At 42.1% G+C, this 18,896-nt stretch overlaps 1 protein-coding gene across 9 annotated transcripts in view; it reads right to left on the reverse strand.

Annotated features, from left to right (window-relative positions):
* Window positions 1–18,896, reverse strand: part of LOC136691772 (RNA-binding protein Musashi homolog 2) — a 248,866-nt gene that overhangs the window by 45,228 nt on the left and 184,742 nt on the right. For all 9 annotated transcript variants that reach the window (XM_066664589.1, XM_066664543.1, XM_066664608.1 and 6 more), the window contains exon 9: window positions 8,468–8,582. In XM_066664589.1, coding sequence (XP_066520686.1) covers window positions 8,468–8,582 — 115 coding nt within the window. The remainder of the gene's footprint in view (window positions 1–8,467; window positions 8,583–18,896) is intronic.

The following is an 18,896-nucleotide window of genomic DNA, read 5'->3' on the forward strand; positions in this document are numbered from 1 at the left end:
TGTGTGTGTGTGTGTGTGTGTGTGTGTGTGTGTGTGTGCGTGTTTGTGTGTATATAACTGAGTTACAAGCCTTTGCCACTAGAATCTTTGCATCCATAAAATACATTTACAAGGTTTTAAAAATCACACTGGGGAGCTCTTGATGAAGCTTGGTTGATAAGCAGCCAAACATCATATTGTGCAAACTTGTTTAGGTTTGCAATACTACATCACCCTGATCTACCCAAGTGTCTAGAACATCTGATAGGTCAGGCTTTCAGTATAACACAAGTGATTTAGTTGCTGGTTAACAGACGTAATAGTTATATCAGTATTCCCAAACATGATATCCACTCTGATATCAAGATAATTGGAAAATTATATAGTGCCACCTTAACACACACACAATCTGTCCCTCCACCCACGCCAATCGTCGTCTCCAACACACTTTCACATTTTCTGAAACCCCACTCTCCCGCCCACACACACATCCTGAATAGCTGCTAGATAAGAGATTAGCAAGACTGGGGGGAAGCGCACTCTGAGGTAATGAGCAGTATAAGTATCATAAGAAATGATAGCAGTTTTCTTCCCTGGAGCTCATCTACTTTTCGGCTGGTGGTGAAAGAGGACGGGTTTGCAGCTGTCATCTTTCTTGCATGCTCTCTCCCTCCACCTCCACTGTCATTGATCGATAACCTTTCTTTTATAGCCTGGGCTAATCGATCATGAAGGACACGACAGCGCGAGACAATGGCAAGCCGATAGTTGTGCCAGGACATGGAGGATTAGAGTCTTTCTGAGCCACGGAGCTGCAGCCCCTCACACGCTAATGCTGCCTGAGTCCCACCGCAAGAACGGCAGGAATATGATCGAGCGATTGCAGAAGTCATTCCAAAGTGGAGTGAAAGACAGAAGCACTGCCCTAGTCTAGAAATTACTCTCATTCTGTGTTTTTTTCCTCTCCTTTGTTGTTTTTTTACCACCTCTTTGCTGAGGTAGAACATAAGCGAAGGCGATTTTGATATGCTGCTTGGCTTCCTGGTTAATCTGTCGTTTTCTAAAATATGTTGACTATTTTGTGGCAAAAAAAAAAAAAAAAACCTCAGCTAAATCAGCAGAATTCACAAGCCTATCTCTGTTGGAACGCATCCTGGTTGTGCTGTTAAAAAAAGTGGGATGAGACCCAACACACATGCTCAAGTTGTCTGGCTGCCAGTGCGGAGGTGCGGCCACTGTTCTTGCCGCCACGTTAAGCTGAGAGCCCACAGAGCCATTGTTCTTATTCTGTCACAATGCATTATTCTAGCAAGCGCCCATACACTAATTATCTGGCCACCCTTCAAAAGCTGCAGCGAAAAACAGTTTACATGAATGAATGCTCCTCACTATATGTAGACCTAAATACCTCTGGGAACCTGAAGCTGTCGCATCATTCTAAGACTCCTGTCTGAGAATTTCTTATTAAGTAACGTTTCCTTCCTTTCCTTCTGCTGGAACCGGGATCTCCGCCGCCTCCACCGTAAAGCCCTGAAAGATCTCAGTGATATTGGCATTGGCTGCGCACAGCGAGAACCAAACACAAGAGATCGCCAGTGGCTTATCCTTGGCATGCAGCCACAAGTGCGGGGCAGGCTTTTTTTTTGTGCAGTGAAAACATACGCCACTCGGTGTGAGGCCAGACATAACTCCGATCAATTTAGTTTGACAGTGGAAAGGCCGACTGGTGGAAAGTGCTTGGTGAAGAAATTGATCCTGTCAAAGTTCCTTTAGAGTGGTTCAGCATTTTAGTAGCGGCTTAACAGAAGTTGCTTTTACAGACTTTTTCCATCTTTGCTCAATACCTCTCAAAGGGATTTTCATGTCACTTGTAGCTGAAAGCTACACGATCAGGGTTAAAATTAAAAAGTAGCTTGGTGGAGACAGCATGAACCACATGACTCTATAAGAAGAGCCTCTATAAACAAGTGTCTGACCTCGCTAAATGATAAAGGTGTACATTCTCAGCTGTAAAAGTACTTCCAAAGCTCATCTTTTATCAACTACTGCCAAATCAACTGCCAAATGTACCTCAGCAATGGACCGTGGTGGCTACCTGTGGTTTGAACAGGGATAAATGGTTTCACTGACGTGAAGCACAAACTAAAAACCCTTTTTGATAAGCACAATTGTGGGATTGATTGTTTGAGTCTAACCTTATCTAAGGTAACTCCATTAATAAACTGTGTAAATCTATCACGAGGGCATTCTGTTTTATGGGGGAAGCAGCCACCTATACTTTCCACTTTTCCTGCTGCTGTACAATTTGTTTACAGAGCCCTGTCCTTTCTCCCTGATGAATACAGCTGTGCTGTGTACTCTTCTAAAGAGGAGCCAGATGCCCTAGTTAAATATACATGACATGGGCTTTTCCACTGATATTTAAAGAGCTTACTATGAATGTAGTGTGCCAGGTCTGTATTGACAGTGGGGATTAATGTGGTGGAGGGGCCGGTGCCTGCGGGAACATAAGCAAAGTGAAGGCCTAAACAAGGCCCTGCCCTGTCCTCATACACCACAGCTTAACACACTACTACTGTTACACCACAGATACCATTATCGGCAGCTTGCAGACTCACTGGAGCAGACCTAAAGCAGGTAAAACAAAGTGGAGATTCCAGCCTCCAGCAATGGAAACCTTCACCTACACAGCAAAGACAATAGAACACACACGGCATCAGAAATAACCAAAGGTCCCTGTTTTCAATATTCAGCCCTTTAAATCAAAAGTGGAAAACCCAAAACTGCTGAAATCCAGGGCCAAAAACTATGAATAATGTACAATACATATAAAATAAATCATTACATATAAAAGACACTTTCAAGTTATGTGTAGGAAGTATTAGGACAGTTTAGATCAAAAGTGAGATGGAGGACACTGGACCATATTAGCTGAGTCATACTCAGCTGCAGTCCCAACTGCAGTGTATTCTAAAAAAATATTATTATAATTTAGTAGGCATACTTTAAACTAGGGCTGGACAACAATCCAATATCAATATATATCTCAATATAAAATGTTTCAAAAGCAATGATTTGCTAGATTTTTAACCACATTTTCAATATTTCAGTACACACTATTTACAGCATCTGTCACTGATTAACGGTCATTACAGGGGGCTGTCGTCAGTTTAGAAATCCATTTATTGTTTAGATTAAATATATTAATATTGACAAAGTCAATAGGTTTATGTTTGATGATGATGTCATGTTTCTTGTTTGTTCTTGGAAGTTTTTCCAATGGCTTTTATATCCATTATTAAGAAATATATCGTGATGTACATTTTGGCCGTATCTTCCAGCCCTACTTTACACTATGGTTTCCTTTACCAGGTACTGTACACAGAGCACATGATCAGCGCACATATGCATAGCAGGATATTTACTTGCTTGGCAACATTCACTTCATATTCCTCTGCCTCTTTTTCAAACCAACTCGGTCCTCCCTTAAAACCACACTGAAAAGCTGGGTGAGACATAACCTTGCAGAGCCTCTGAAAACTGGGAAGTGTACGGGCTGTGTGTTCCTGTCATAGCCTCAGAGAGAGAGAGAGAGATACAGAACGAGACTGAACATGGCGAGGAGACACAGGAGACAGAGAGAGGACCAGGGACAGGGAGAAAGACTCATTAAGCTTCGTCGCCAGAGCGGTGAGCACCCTCCGTCTCCTGGCAACACGGTAAATAAAGGCTGTCACTTAATCTGGCCCACTGGCATCGGCCTCACCCTCTTATTTGCGTTATTAATATGCATGCTAATGTGCCCATTTTATGGCTCAACAGTTCGGATTCACTTTAAAATCAATTATCCATCTGGTAAAGCCGCACTTTGCGCAGGCTGAGATGTGTATTAATTTCAGCAAACATACATGAGGCTTAACACAATAAAGATAAATGGCTCGATTAGGTGTGGTAAACACGAGCGCTCCGAGTGCAGCTCTAATGAGATTTTGCCACATAAGGAATTACAGTTCCTTGAATAATGAGCCTTGTTGATTTTTGTATGCAAATTACCAAAAGGAATGTTTCGCTGTCCTGCTTTTCCAATTTCATTTAGATAAGAGTGTGTTCGCGAGCGAATGAGCTCACACACTCCTAACCCACTCTCTCTTTCTCATCAGTTCGCCCCACTTCATTCATTTCCATCTTCTTCGTTCATTCTGTTTGTTCAACACTAGCACACTGATCTGCCATAAAATCCTAATAAGGTCACGACATGCTCTACGCCAGAGAATTTCATCAGTCAGGTGTCAGTGCAGCAGGAAATCTGAGTCCAGGCACCGTTACCAAACACAGCAACAAGTACAATCATTACCAGATTGTGGAAAAGTAAATTACACTCACTAATCAGTATTAACTATAGACCCTTTTTCTATTTCTGAAACTGTGGTGGAGATACCTCTAAGAGGAGTGTGTTAAACATTCTCACGCTCTTAAAAGTAAAGGCTCCTGAATGGTTCTTTCCTCTGAGGAACAGATGTACAGGGAACTCTTAGATAAATGTTAGTTTATATTCACACACCTCAGTTATAAAAGGGTTATTTAAGGTGATTTCTCAGACTGGTCCAGAGGGTCTCCCACATGGTCCATGATTTGCTTTGACAAAAATGGGTCTTGGAGGCTCTGAAGGCTGGTTGGAAAATCACTGCTCTAGAGACACACAGCTGTGTATCACGTCTCTTATGGGCTCCAGTGTAAAACTATTTACCCCCTGAGGAAAAATACTTTGAAAGAACATGAAAAAAGCGTAACTTCCTTGATCACTCAGTTTCAAACCCTACAATTTATCATCAAGTTAATGGAACGTTAACATGAAAATACATGCTCTAAACTTTAGAGATTTTACCACTTCGTGAGCCTAGTCTACAGTTACAATGTAGTTACAGTTTAGTTCATCTGATGGCCTGCATGCTTTATTATCCCTCTTTCACCCTGTCCTTCAATGGTCTGGACCCCCAGAGGACTACCACAGAGCAGGTATGGTTTCAGAGCTGGATCATTCTCAGTGTTGCAGAGACACACATGTTAGTGTGTGTTGCGCTGGAACCAGTGGATCAGACACAGCAGTGCTGCTGGAGTTTTTAAATACTGTGTCCACTCACTGTCCCACTGTCCACTCTGTTAGACTCTCCTAACTTGTTGGTCCACCTTGTAGATGTAAAGTTAGAGACACTAGCTCATCTGTTGCTGCAGAGTTAGTGTTGGTCTTCATCTAGTCCTTCATCAGTGGACACAGGACTCTTGTGTATCTGTGTGAATGGCCCACATCTGCACCATGTACCAAAGGCTGATTGTCTCCTCTGGCCCCCTGTATTCAAACTACCAGAATCTTCTAATCAAAAGCTTTCATTTATTTTATTTATTTTATTTTATTTTTTTTACAGGATATGTAAAGTGTTTAGCCGTTTCAGCTTGAGGTGAAATAATGTAGTCATTTAGCATTGCTGTGGTGTGGTTAGCACTGAGTGGCGAGACTTGGGAATGGTGGGAATGGGCTGGGGGTCTGGTGGGAATGGCGCTAGCCGAGCTGGCTGGAATATCAATAACATATTTCATGCCGGCCCGGTGAGAATGCTTCATCAAGCCAAATTACGGCCGGGACGTCCTCTCCTGCAGCTTCCCCCCCATTAGTCGCCATTCGCATTCTGCACCAGGCATCAAACGATTTATTTGCTTCAGTTACTTTCAGCAGCCGATCAATCTCACAGTCATTATCTCTTGTCACTGAAGCTGGGTGGGGATCAACCAGGAGATGCTGGGGGGATGTGAGAGTGCGTGCACGTGTGCATGTGTGTGTATTGGGGAGGGTGTGAGGTTGGGCGGTTGGGAGGGTGGAGTGAGGGGGGGTTACATGTCTGCAGCTGCATGTCCTCGTCTTGTAACAAATGTCAAATGTGCAGAAAAAAGGTGAAGCGAGCTTAGCGGATGTCGAGAGTGTGGCTGTGTGTGACGGGTTTGAAGGAGAGGAAGAGAAAGAGGGCGAGAGAGAGAGAGAGAGAGAGAGAAATGAGTAAAGAAAAAAGGAATGGAGTGAGAGAAAAAAGAGAAAAAAGAGAGAATAGTGAGAAAAGGGACAGAAAAATGAGGAGAGAAAAATGAACAGAGTGAGAGAAAAAAGAGATCAAGAGAGAGTGAGAGATGAAGAGGGGAGAGAGAGAGATGAAGAGGGGAGAGAGAGAGAGAGAAATTGATAGAGGAAGAGAGAGATAGAGTTGGAGAGAGAGAGAGAGAGAGAGATTGAGAGAGGGGGAGAGATAGAGGGAGTGAGAGAGAGGAGAGAGATCGATAGAGTGAGAGAGAGAGATCGAGACAGTTGGAGAGAGAGAGAGAGAGAGAGAGAGAGAGAGAGAGAGAGAGAGGGAGAGATAGAGGGAGTGAGAGAGAGAGGGAGAGAGAGATCGATAGAGTGAGAGAGAGAGAGACAGAGAGAGAGATCGAGACAGTTGGAGAGAGAGAGAGAGAGATAGAGAGAGAGAGATTCCATGCATGTTTGGAAACACATTTCCAAGTTATTCCTGAGTGAGGCTCCCATCAGAAATGCTAAGGGATTTCAAACTGGTAAGACGACAGTGGAGTTGCCAGCAGAGCGTGGCAGCATTAACTCTAAACCAGAGCCAGTGTCAGCTCTGTCTCTCAGGAACACTTTCACTCCTCCGCTGCATTTCCCCATCCACCTCCTTCACACAGCCATACACCGCTTTGTTCTTTATGTGTAGAGTGACGAACCTAACCTGTTCCAGCACATCAAACATCGGCACTGCTTTGAGAGATCTTCATCACACCACAACGTTTTTGAGAAGTTCAGTCCTAGGGTTTGTCAGCTGATCAGAATAGTTTTGTTTAGTCATTTAGTTACAAAGTTGATATAAATCATTCTTCTGAGCACATAATTAAATATTGATTCAGATATAAAATGTCGTTGGCAGGTAAGTGATAACACTGTCCTCAAGCAACCATAAAAATCCACAAGATTCAAATAATATAGAACAGAAATTATAAATCATGGGAATAATCTTCTTAGCGAGTTGTCAGCACCACCTGGAACAATTCTGATTTCTGATTATTTATAATAAATTTAAGTGTAAATTTTAGTTAAATGCAACAACCAGTGTATGTATATTTACAAACATATTTACAGAAAAGTAGAAACATTATGTAAAAAAAGCAATAAAAACTAGAATCTGTGACGTTGTTCGAAGATTTATGTAACTGATACTAGTACACAGAAACTATATACAATGTTTCCATAGAGCAACTTGATTGCATTCTATAAGTCTACATAAATTCGGAATATGACGCCGGCAACCCATTCCAAAAAAAGAGACAAAATCAGTGTGAACATTTTACAGAATATTCAAGTTACATCATTTGAAACCTTCAACAATAGGCAGGTCAAGAAAGAAGTTGTAAATAGAGCTTCCACCAAAGGCTCAGTCTTTGTAAATAGAGGTGGTCGTGGCTCATCACTTTCTGCCATACGTTGTGAAAGAATTGTCAATCACTTCACCGTTTTATTTTTTTTAAAAGGTTCAGGGAATCCAGAGAAATCCCAGTGTGTGTAGGGCAAGGCTGGAAACCACTGTCGAAAGAGCTTGACCTTCAAGCCCTCAGATTGCACTGCATAATAAATAATCATGCTTTTCTTTTTTTTTTTTTTTTTTTTAATAAAACCACATAGGCTTGAGAGTACTTTCGGAAAACTGTTGCCAGTTAACACAGTCTACTGCTGTGTGAATCATGCTCATCATCATGCATCATGAAGAGGAGAATCAGACAATGATGGCCACAGACTGTTGAGCAGCTGAAGTCTTTTATCTCGAAACTTAGCCAGGTCTCCGTTGTAAAAGAGATCTATATTCTCAATGGGATTTACCTGGTTAACTGCTACAAATCTGTGTCCTCAGTTCCCCAGTGTTTTTAAATGTTTTACCTGCCTCAAAATCAACTATGAAAAATCGACAATTGAAAAATGAACGATATTGGGTTTACAAAAATGTTTTAATGTGATATTTGTGAACGTATAATTGTAATTCAAAGTTTGAAAATGGCAAGTGAGAAGAATTTATCAGTCACTGCATTCATTCGTTCCATCAAGGAAAAACTGATGCAAACTCATATGCATTGATTTCTTCTGTTAGCATCCAAAAGTATGTGAGAATTAGTGCATTGATACATATTTTTTAGGGCTTTTACAAAGTTAGATGACAACTGTCATTTTTAATAAATGAAATAGTTGCTATAGTTGTCATAAAATGACAAAAGCACAGGACAATGTTTTAATATTGTATTACAACTATAGGTCACATACACAAAAACATTATTTGTGTATCTAATGTGTATATATAAAGTTTCTCATGTCAGTGATACTAAGTTAATCAACTGAGCATTAGGGTGGGTGCCATTAGGAGAGCTGCACTCAGTATGAATGTAATAAGGAAAGTGATCTTACTCAGCATGCCCATTCCTAGCATGAAGGCGTCCATGGTGTACGGCAAACCCCTGGCTCGCCCTCGCGTCCCTGGAGGAAACATCACCTCCTTGGGCTGTGCCTTCTTACATTCTACCTGTGGAGAGAGAACACAGCAATAATTAGACAAAGATCTAGTGGAAAAAAAACTATCTATGCATTTGAAACATAATACAGTCCCAATTAATATTATTATTTTTATAATCATATTATACCCTTTTTTCACAAGTTAACACAGGTCTCTGGGGTATTAATGAAACTTCGGTGACATGCTTTGGTCAAAATACCACAAGGAATTTTTTCCTCTCATGTTCCAAACACACACTGGTAGGTGGACTGGCGACTCAAGAGTGTCCATATGTGTGAATGACAATGTGAGTGTGTGTCACCCTGCCAAGGACTGGCGCCCCTCCAGGGTGTGATCAGGCCTTGCGCCCAGTGATTCTGGGTCGTCTCTGGACTCACTGGGAACACTGAATTGGATAAGCGGTTCCAGAAATGAATGAATGAATGAATGAATGAATGAAAGTTCAAACTGCAAATGTAAAAGACCATGAACCTAAGACCAATGCCAAATGGGCACTGAATGACTTTCAAAATGGCTGAAACACTGCTACTCCCACTACAAACATGTATTACTTTGCGAGCTGAGTGTTTTTTGTTGTGTGTACCCATCTTGCGCCCAGTGATTCGGGGTAGGCTCGGGACCCACCGTGACCCTGAAGTGGATAAGCGGTAACAGTCAATGAATGAACGAATCAAGAGACACTGAACTGGAAAACATTAACGTAATGAAGACCAGGACTCGAATTGTGGACTTGATGTTATGAAAGTGTCGTGATTTGGACCTGTTTAATGACAGGTGGTTTATGAGTCTTTATGCGTTTAGCTCTGACCCGTCGACCCAGCGTGACATTGAAGACGAACACATTGGTTTCTGCAGACTGCAGATCAGTCGTTTTCTAAAATGAAAGCACAAACAAAAGAAAATGAAACAAACTCCCTGTTGCGCCTGTGGAATTGCAACATTTATATTCCTCAGATGGTACGACGGGGCCCCGATGGCTCCACAATGCTAACAGTGACTTTATGTGTGTGCCTGTTTGCCGAGGCATGCCATGCAGTGTCTCCAGGCAAAAAGTTTTTTCTCTTCCTTTCTTTTTTTTTCCCTGAGAAATGTTCCCATCTCTCTCTCCGTCTCGCTGCTCTCGTCTGGTCCTCATCACCGAACCAATTCCACCCGGGGCGCTTTCTTCTCTTCCACATCCCCCCAACCCCTCCGCCTGAGCCCACCGCCATCTCACGCTCGTTTCCCCATCGAGCTGATTGACATTTGGCCCTCCTCCTCCTCAATGCACAGCCAAGTGTCTGAGAGCTAAACAACACAAGGCACAATGACACACCAAACATAAACAATAGTATGACTTTGCATACACACTGGAACAATGCAAGCATGTTCTTATTACATTTAAACTAACGTAGTGTGTATATCAACCTCAAACATGCACGTATATTTCAGCATGTGGACTGTTACAGTACTGTATTGCACGGTACCCAAGAGTGTGAGCCAAACACTTATTTAACCCCATGGGGGTGAATCTCAAATGAAGTCTCTGAGACAAAATTTGGACTGTCTATAAAAGTCTGAAAGGAGGCTTGGACTTGGGCAAACCAGTCAAACGATTAAATACTCGTAGCAGGGAGTGGCATTTCTGTGAAATCTGAAATTTAAATGAACTAATATTTGAAAAGCATTCAAAGGCTACAGAGACCGTGACTGCTCTTACAGTCTTCTAAATTAGCCCTGTTTCTCAATAACAAGAATGCAAAGAATGGACTTGCGGTGTTTGTAAAAATGTTATTGAGTCGCCACCTCACTTCAACGAATGATGGGACTTTTAGGTCACTGTCTTTGGCAAGTCATGAACAGAAGCATCCTCGTTACTTGGGGTAGACTGAGAACAAATACCAGGTTTTTTAACCGTTCCTGGCCTTTGCTTTCTTGAGTATTGGAACATAACTTGGGCGGTGGAAGATGACGTCAAGCAAGAACATGAGCACACAAGAAGCCATATTGGAGAACAGCCTAAATCCAGGTCTTGGAATGAACATGAGAATAAGCTGCCAATATGAGCACAATAAAATACACATAATAGTGCAATGAGGTTGCATAGCATTTCGAATGTTTATTGTTAGAGATAGAGAAAAGATATTGGGTTTGTATTTTGCAAAGTTGGTTTTTAACAAAGTTTATACACTGAAAAAGAAAAAAAATGTGGATAAAAATAATTTTAAGATGTGTTAGATGTGATTTAGTGTTGTATTTCAGTTCTCTAGGCCTGGACAAACCAGACGTGCCAGATTTGTAAACAAAGTCATATAGTCACAACTTTCACTGAATCAAACCTGCTGCAAAAGAACATACCCTTAGATTCTGAAAAACATATTCAGTCAGCTATGCCCATGCTTGCTGTATGTTTTTGTCTGCTTTTCCTTCTCTTGCAGTGGTATTAGGTGGAGCGCAGCGTGCAGACAGCAGAAACTGGCTGTTGAGTCCCATGCTGTCCACCCCTCAGAGGGGTTCTGCTTGGCGGAGTAGGCAGACTGCTCTGAGCATGTCCACCCGCACGTCTGTCTGCATTACAGACGCATGTCTGCCTCTCACTGGAGCTGCTGCTACACTGACTCACTGTCTGTCCCTCTCACTGCGGGCCTGCCTCCCTCTCCCACTCTGCCTGAAACAGATTTTAAATACAATGTCGCAATTTGTTCTCCATGCTCTGCTTGCTGCCACTGCGGACTGGTGCTCTGTTCTCTCCTCTCTGTTTCGTAGCTGACAAACCATAGACGACACAGCAGAGCAATTCCCTTCTCAAACCCCCGCTTTGGCACAACCTTCAAAATCTTGCTGTAGTTTTACTATATTAATGTGTTGGTAAAAATGAGAGTTTCTGGCTCGGTCTGAATTAACAGCACTGAGCAGAAAGGCTTGAATTTCACGTACACAAAACAAGACAAATTGTACACTTCACATTTCCTGAACGGCCCGTTTTTAATTTGATTTACTAAGTGTTGTTCATATGCCCGCTGTAGTGACAATCCCGCAGCATTGTGGGCCAAGCAAAGCGGAGAAATCACATGACGCCAGACGTCCTAATCCAATTCCAGAACAAGTATGTTATCAAGTGCCAACAAACACCCAAAGTGCTCCTTCTCTCTTACAAACACAACATGCCTTAATTAAACAATGAATCTGAGGAGTGTGTGAAAGCACGCGTATGAGGAGAGTGTGACGCGTGTAATTATGTCAGTATGTGGTTTCAGCGACGGAGGCTTGTGCTCTCGGTGTGTTGCTAATAGGCGCAGAAAGGCCGCGCTTCTGATCTGCCAGCCATCAATGGGCCGTTAAGAGCCATGACTGCTGTTCCACATTATTACTTAACTAATTAGCCAACTGGCTGAGGCAGGCCACTGATGAGCTCCTTCACTTGTTAATGAAAATATGAGGCCTGCGGCTAATGACCTGCGAGCACAGGGAAGGGCTGCGAGCAGGCCGGAGAAAGAAGGGAAGAGAGAGAGAGAGAGAGAGAGAGAGAGAGAGAGAGAGGAGGGAGGGAGAGGGAATTCCTAGCAAATTCCGAGCATGAAACATCAAAAGAAGCGTATTACAGTGAAGGATGCCAAGCAAAAGGCATGTGCCAACAACACAGCACTGAAATGCTTTATCTATTATGATTTGAATTTGAAACATGACTATTTACTTCTTTAATTCATCTGACCATGCTTTGCCTTTAAAAGGATGGCCCTTTGTGGGATCTTTAGTGAAGAAAATGGTTCTATGCAGAACCGTGGACACTTAAAAGGCTCTTTGCATGATTAAAGAGTCCTTTGCATTGTGAAAGCCTTCTTCATATTCACAGACAATGTGCTAAAGGGTTATATATTGCACCAAAAAGGGGTTGTTTATAGTTATAATGTCAAGCTTGTTACAATAGAAGAACCTTTTACCCCCAAAACTAAAATGCGAGGCAAGTTTCTAGTATATACTATTCATTACGTACATTTAAAAGTATACAATTATACCATAAGAAATGCTGAGAGACACATGTAGATTGATCAGCAAGTTTTGTGCTTCTTTAAGAATCTTCTAAGAGACTCCTTTGAGATCCGCAGTCCTTGGACTGGTCTGACATGACTCCTTGTGGAACCAAAACGTTTGTGAAAGGGCATAAACCCTGCCTGGCCCTGCAACCATCTGTTAAACCTGAGAACGGAAAGCAATCAGCGGGTGGAGCTCAACATATACAGCATTTAGAAATTTCATACGCAGACAGAATAACAGGCAGTGAGAGCGAGAGAGAGAGAGGGAGGGAGAGAGAGAGGAGTGTTCTGTAAGAGCACTAATTGTCAGGAAATGAAGGGTGCAAGTGCAGCTGTGCTGTAATGGAACAAATGTGGCCATTAGAGGCTATGTCCTCAGCAGTGGGCTGGAGTGAACAGACCGAGGTGTGAGACAGGACAGCAGGGGATCGATCAGTTCAAGAGAACACACACACACACACACTCTGTCTCTCTCTCTCTCTTTCTCTCTCTCCCCCACACACACAGCTTATTAGCTGGCTGGTTAGGGATGGATTAGATCCAATCTGCTAATCTGCTGCTGCCAACGAAGCGACCTTCTGACAAGTGATGTCACTTGCACTAAAACTGCAGGCTATCTGTTTGACTTTGAGAAGAGGTGAGAGGACACTGCAAGGGAACTCGTTCTAAAAGCAGTGTGGTATTTTCAACCATTTAATGAGCACTGTAAAGAGAGCTAATGCATAAAAACCTGCATTTGCATCACTCAAATACAAGAGTGAGTGTCAATTAAAGGGTCCAAGCACCTAAACTTCAGACTCCCCAGAGGTGCCAGTTTTCAGCCACATGACCTTCAGGTCGCGAGCACATATATCATTGCAACTGCAGCAACAGATGAGCTACTGTCCCTGAATTTACCTCTACAAGGGTGGATCAATGAGGTAGGTCTTATAGAGTGGACAATGAGTGAACAGTGTTTAAAAACTCAAGGAGTACTGCTGTGTCTGATCCACTCATACCAATGCAACATGCACTAACACACCACTACATCAGTGTCAGTGCAGCGCTGAGAATGAGCCACCACCCAAATCATTCCTGCTTTGTGGTGGTCCTGACCATTGAAGAACAGGGTGGTACAAGGTCAAGATCTAGAGAAGTTATAATATTAAGGGTTTGTAACCTGTTAAATCCATAGACTTTATGCATATACGTTGCAGTGTCATAAGACAAAGTTTGAAAAATTATATCCAACTGTGTCTCTAGAGGAAGGTGTTCATAAACACAAACTGTGCTGTATGTTGGGAATACGCCTCTATCAGCCTGAATATTAGAAGTGGAAGGAGATGAAGCCGACTGTGATTACTGTACTCAGTCAAATCTCCCCAAGGCATCTCAACACAGAACTATATGAACATTCCAAAAAACTCTGCCGTTTAAACTGAGAAGTGTGTCCTGGAAATAAAATTCAATTAATCACCATAATCGGCAAAATGGGACGCATGTAAATTTTGCTCCTTCAAACACATTTGCCTCTCTTTTAGGAGGCAAGACGGGGTGGTGGGGGGACAACCTCTCAGAGCAACAAGAAAGCAGCACTTCAGAAGACTGATTCACTCATTCCCACTCTTTTTCGTCTCAGAGAATTGCAGTGCAGCAAAACACACCAGCTGCCCGCCTCGCTCCTGAGAACTGGGGGGATCAAATAATGCCCGACATGAAAGGCACTTAACCAACCCCCATAAATAAACACTCCTTCCAGACAGCAGACCAGCACAAGGAGGACAACTTCATCGGCCATGCTGTGCTCAGATTGTCACAATGACGAAGTTAGGATTCCTGGCAGCTGCCCACATATTGCGGAGCTCTGTCTGAGAAATCAGTCTCATTTCCTCAGGAAGAATAGCTGTGGAGCGTTTCAAAAAGGCAGACACGAAATGGACCAGACCACCTCGTACGTCCATTTTGGTCTGTGCTATTGAACTGGTGTGCTTGGTTTTATAGTCGAAAACAATATGTAACTTTTCTCCCAGGCAGAAAGAAAGTAGATTATCAAATACTGCTGCACACACAGAAAATACTTCATAATGGCAGCTAATATCATGCACCACAAAGGGCTATTAGAGAAATCAGAAATAACTAGTAAAATCAAGGGAAGCACAGGAGGAGAATACAGATAGCTGATAATGAACACCCACCTTTCTGTGGCAATAAAGTGCTTAAAGTGGTTCCATTAACAGGGGCACTCAGTGTCACTGACGCAAAGCGCAGTTCTTACAACTTACAGAAAACTATTGGCGTGGTAATACCTCCAATTAGTCCCTTTTAATCTGATAAACATAAGGGAGGAGTGTGATTTATGTCAGAACGCTATTGTTTCACATCTAAAAAGATAAAAAATTTGTAAACAAGTACATCACTCGGCAGAACTCCAGGACCACTTACTATGACAGGTGTTTATAACATTCAGAGTCTTGTCTTGGAAATCCTACCTTCCTCTTATCCATTATTCCATCCATTTAAATAAAATAAACAGAATGAATCATATCCTCAACACTAATAAGTGCAAGATAAAAAACTATAATTGCTGGCAGTTATCACCTGCAATTCCAATATCAGCTCAGTAGTAGTAATAAATCATTTTCAAACACTACAGTCTATCTAAGCAGGCTGTCTGATAGTCAGCTACATATGTATAACAGCAGCTGATATATTTTAATATAAATGTATGAGTCACATCATAAGAAACCCAAGGGATTCCAAGCTGGAAGGTGTAATAACCTCTTGCAGTACCCTCTAACATAAACTGGCACAAGTGACATCTTACATTCGACATTAAGAATTGAAGAACCATCGGCAGATACAACAGTTCCTCAGGTCAAAGCGGATGTTCATACGGCCAATATTAATCACTGCCTTCTACAGGCGCCGAGCTTAGCGGCCTTCTCCTTCATCACAGCGTCCAGGACTGAACAGATGTTCCGTTCGCTTGAGAGGGGTCAAGCGCAACACAGTTCACTCTTGTTTGTGTGGCTCCCGCAGATAAAACAGATACGATGGAACAGGAAGGGGGGGGATAAAAAAAAAAAAATCAACCCCCTGCTCTTTTGCCCAGAGGCAGCAGAACACGCGGCTTAACACTGAAGCATAATTCATCGCAACTTGAATGAAATTACATCTGAGACTTGGGCTCCCCGTACATTATTGATACACTTACAGCTCTTCCGTCTGACACAGAAATCTATATTCGCCGCCGAAAAAAGAAAGCCTGTCAGAGGCTATTTATGCCGCCCAAACAGAATGTCTGTTTCAACTGAACATTACACTGGGAACAGTGCAAACTACATCCAGATGGGAAAAAATCTGAATCAAAACAGCTCAAGTATTTAATCAGGGGTTTTCTCTGCTCATACAACCAAACAAACAGAGACACACACACACACACACGAGCAGGTACAGAGGACTATTAGAGAACACGTCTTTTATTGCCTTCGTTTTTTTTATGTGCAACATCAGCTACTGTTAGGAAGCTGTAAAAGCTCAGTGATCTTTATGATATCGTTCTCCCTCAATGTGCTGTTTTAGCAAGGTCAGTTATGGAGAGAACATTGCACAACTGTACTCGCTCTCACCCTTTTCCCCCCGCTCTCTTTATCTCTCCCTTCCTTACTCCCTGCAATTTAAAGGCAGAATGCACTGAATGCCCCTCTTTTCTCTGTTTTGACATTTGCTGATCTCGGAAAGCACTCTGGAAATACCATGCTCCATTACAAGCCGCTAAATTACAGTGATCCTTTCAAATTTCACAATCACCCTCCATTAGCTCCAAACAACTCTTAAGACAGCACTGGCAGTGTGTGTAAATACACCTACGGTCACCAAAGATGGCAGTGGCAATAAACAACAGATTAGATAAAGAAGTTAAAAATATATATATGTGAAAATTACTAGGAACAAGTCAACAGATTTCTTCGTAAATGGCATTTAAGAGCCATTTTTAACATAAACATGGGGTACTTTAAGTCTGCTGGATTCAGAGCGCCTGGCTTTTTCACTGGCTAACAACATACTGACTATAGAATGGCATGGATTTTATTGTCATTGTTAGTACTGCAGTGTAATAAAAGACTATTACTGTACCTCAAATTTAAGACAACAGAACAATAAAGATAATGTGCTGCACTTGTTTCATTAAGAACACTTGTAGGTCATGTGGATGTTGCTGGTGAGAGGTGCGCTGTATGTTAAATGGGACAGAATGCAAGAATGCTTTTCTGAGACTTGGTCCTAAAAAAAAACAATTGTGAAAAATACTAGAGGAATTCTTATTTTGAATCCCAAATTATTTCTTTACTACACATATTGCTCTGTCTGTAAGTATTCAGTTTATTTTTTCTATATTAAGGCCAAAGGAATTGGAATCCAAATCACCAAAAAAACGGTGGACCACAAAGACCTTTACGATTCCACATGATAATTATGGACATAAAAGATGCAGTCTAGCATTTCATCTTAAGATGTACCTTCCTGTAGTCACTGGATCTGTATTTTCTGTTGTTTTCCTGTTGTTCGTTGTTTAAAAATAGCACACAGATCTATGAAGTTCTCTGTAATTGATTCGATGCATTGGTACTAACTCATAACGGCACCATTTTCAGCCACTGTCCACTGCCCCACAAAAAACTGCAGGTTAAACTGGTACAGCTTCACTTCAAATAAGTAACTGAGCCTGGCTTTTGAGATTACATTAACTCCAGAGTTAACTGATGCAATATTTGATGTTGAAGGAAATCCATCATTTTTTATGCGAGTTCTGCATTATCCACTCTCTTCAAAGGATGTGTAATATTGAAAAAAAAAAAGAACAAAAACATTTTTCACTGCTGTTGGATCTAAATAAAATCATAGTTCACGATGTTGAAAAGTAAAAAATGAACCAGAACAATGAAACCTATTAACAATTTTCAAAAAGACCCATTTTAAGTGGAAAAAAACGCAGCAGTGATGTTAGCTACTATTGATACATGACCAAATGGTTACTTTTACATAACAGTTCATCGGTCACTTCAGGCAATTCATTATTTTGTATTATATTTATTTGGTGTCAACACCAAGGGCCCTCAGCTGGTTCTGGCAAATATAATGGACATAAAGCTTAAGGGTTTGTCAGAACGGGATGAGAATCATGCTAGCTAAAGTCCTAATAACCCGGGAAAACACTGCGACAGTAATGACACTGATCTCTCTCAGTTTCCTGGTGAAGAAGGAAAGTAGCAGGAATAAGGCGAATATTTTTCCTCACATCCTAAACTGCTACTTCTCCCCATTCCCTCCTCACAGCTGTAGATTATCTGTCAATGATACTACAGGCTGGAGCCTCAGCATGGCGAGGCAGGCTCTAAATTGGCTGGCCGACACACTTGTCACTTATCATACATGCTAATGGGCTGAGTGGCAGCGGGCAGTTCTCTGAGGCCGGGTCAAGCTGAGAGGAAGCAGCGGAGAAATGAGAGCGCCAATTTCTGCACTGGCTGCAGGAGGTAAGGGCATCGTCGAGAGGACATGAGAACAGAATTCACATCTCAACAGCACAGGCACGGAGAAGCTATGGGGCAGCACTGCTCTTCCTGCAAAAACAGGGATACTGACTGAGCACTAGATTACTTAGTAAAGCCCTTAGTTATAGAAAGAACAAAAGAATAAAGGCAGATGAAGACTATGGTCAAAGAAGAGATAAAGAGAATGAGTAAGAGCCATGGTGAGTGTGTGTGCGAGAGAGAGATATAAAGAGAGAGACAGAGAAAGAAAGAAACACAGACTCCTTCATCTTCCAAAGAATGTGAAGCATTTGGGTCTATTGAAAAGCACTATATCTGAATTAGCAAGTAAGAGGAGGGGTGAATGAAGGAAGAGGAAAACCGAATTAGAAGAAAAAATGAGGTAACAAATCCCTGAGAGAGAGAGAGAGAGAGAGAGAGAGAGAGAGAGAGAGAGAGAGAGACAGACAGACTCCTATGATCATGTGGTCATGAGGACCCCCAAAGGGACAGTTTATTCCAGGTCAGGATACAGTCACTTCTTCCATGGTGTCAAAGAGCCATCAGAGTATAAATAACACTTCCTGAGTAGTGGGGCTGGGCTAAAATTAGCTTGCTATTGAACGCTCCCCCACTCCACTCCACTCCACATACACACAGGGAGGTCTATGGTCATATAACTGGCCATGAAACCCCTCCTTCAGCTCCGGTGCCTCTTCTATCTGTAGGTATTTTCCAATAGACAGACGCAGGGACAGTATCCTCTCCGCCCAGCTGTTCTGCAGCTGCGTGAATAA

Source organism: Hoplias malabaricus, chromosome 1 (assembly GCF_029633855.1).
Source record: "Hoplias malabaricus isolate fHopMal1 chromosome 1, fHopMal1.hap1, whole genome shotgun sequence".
Taxonomy (NCBI): domain Eukaryota; kingdom Metazoa; phylum Chordata; class Actinopteri; order Characiformes; family Erythrinidae; genus Hoplias; species Hoplias malabaricus.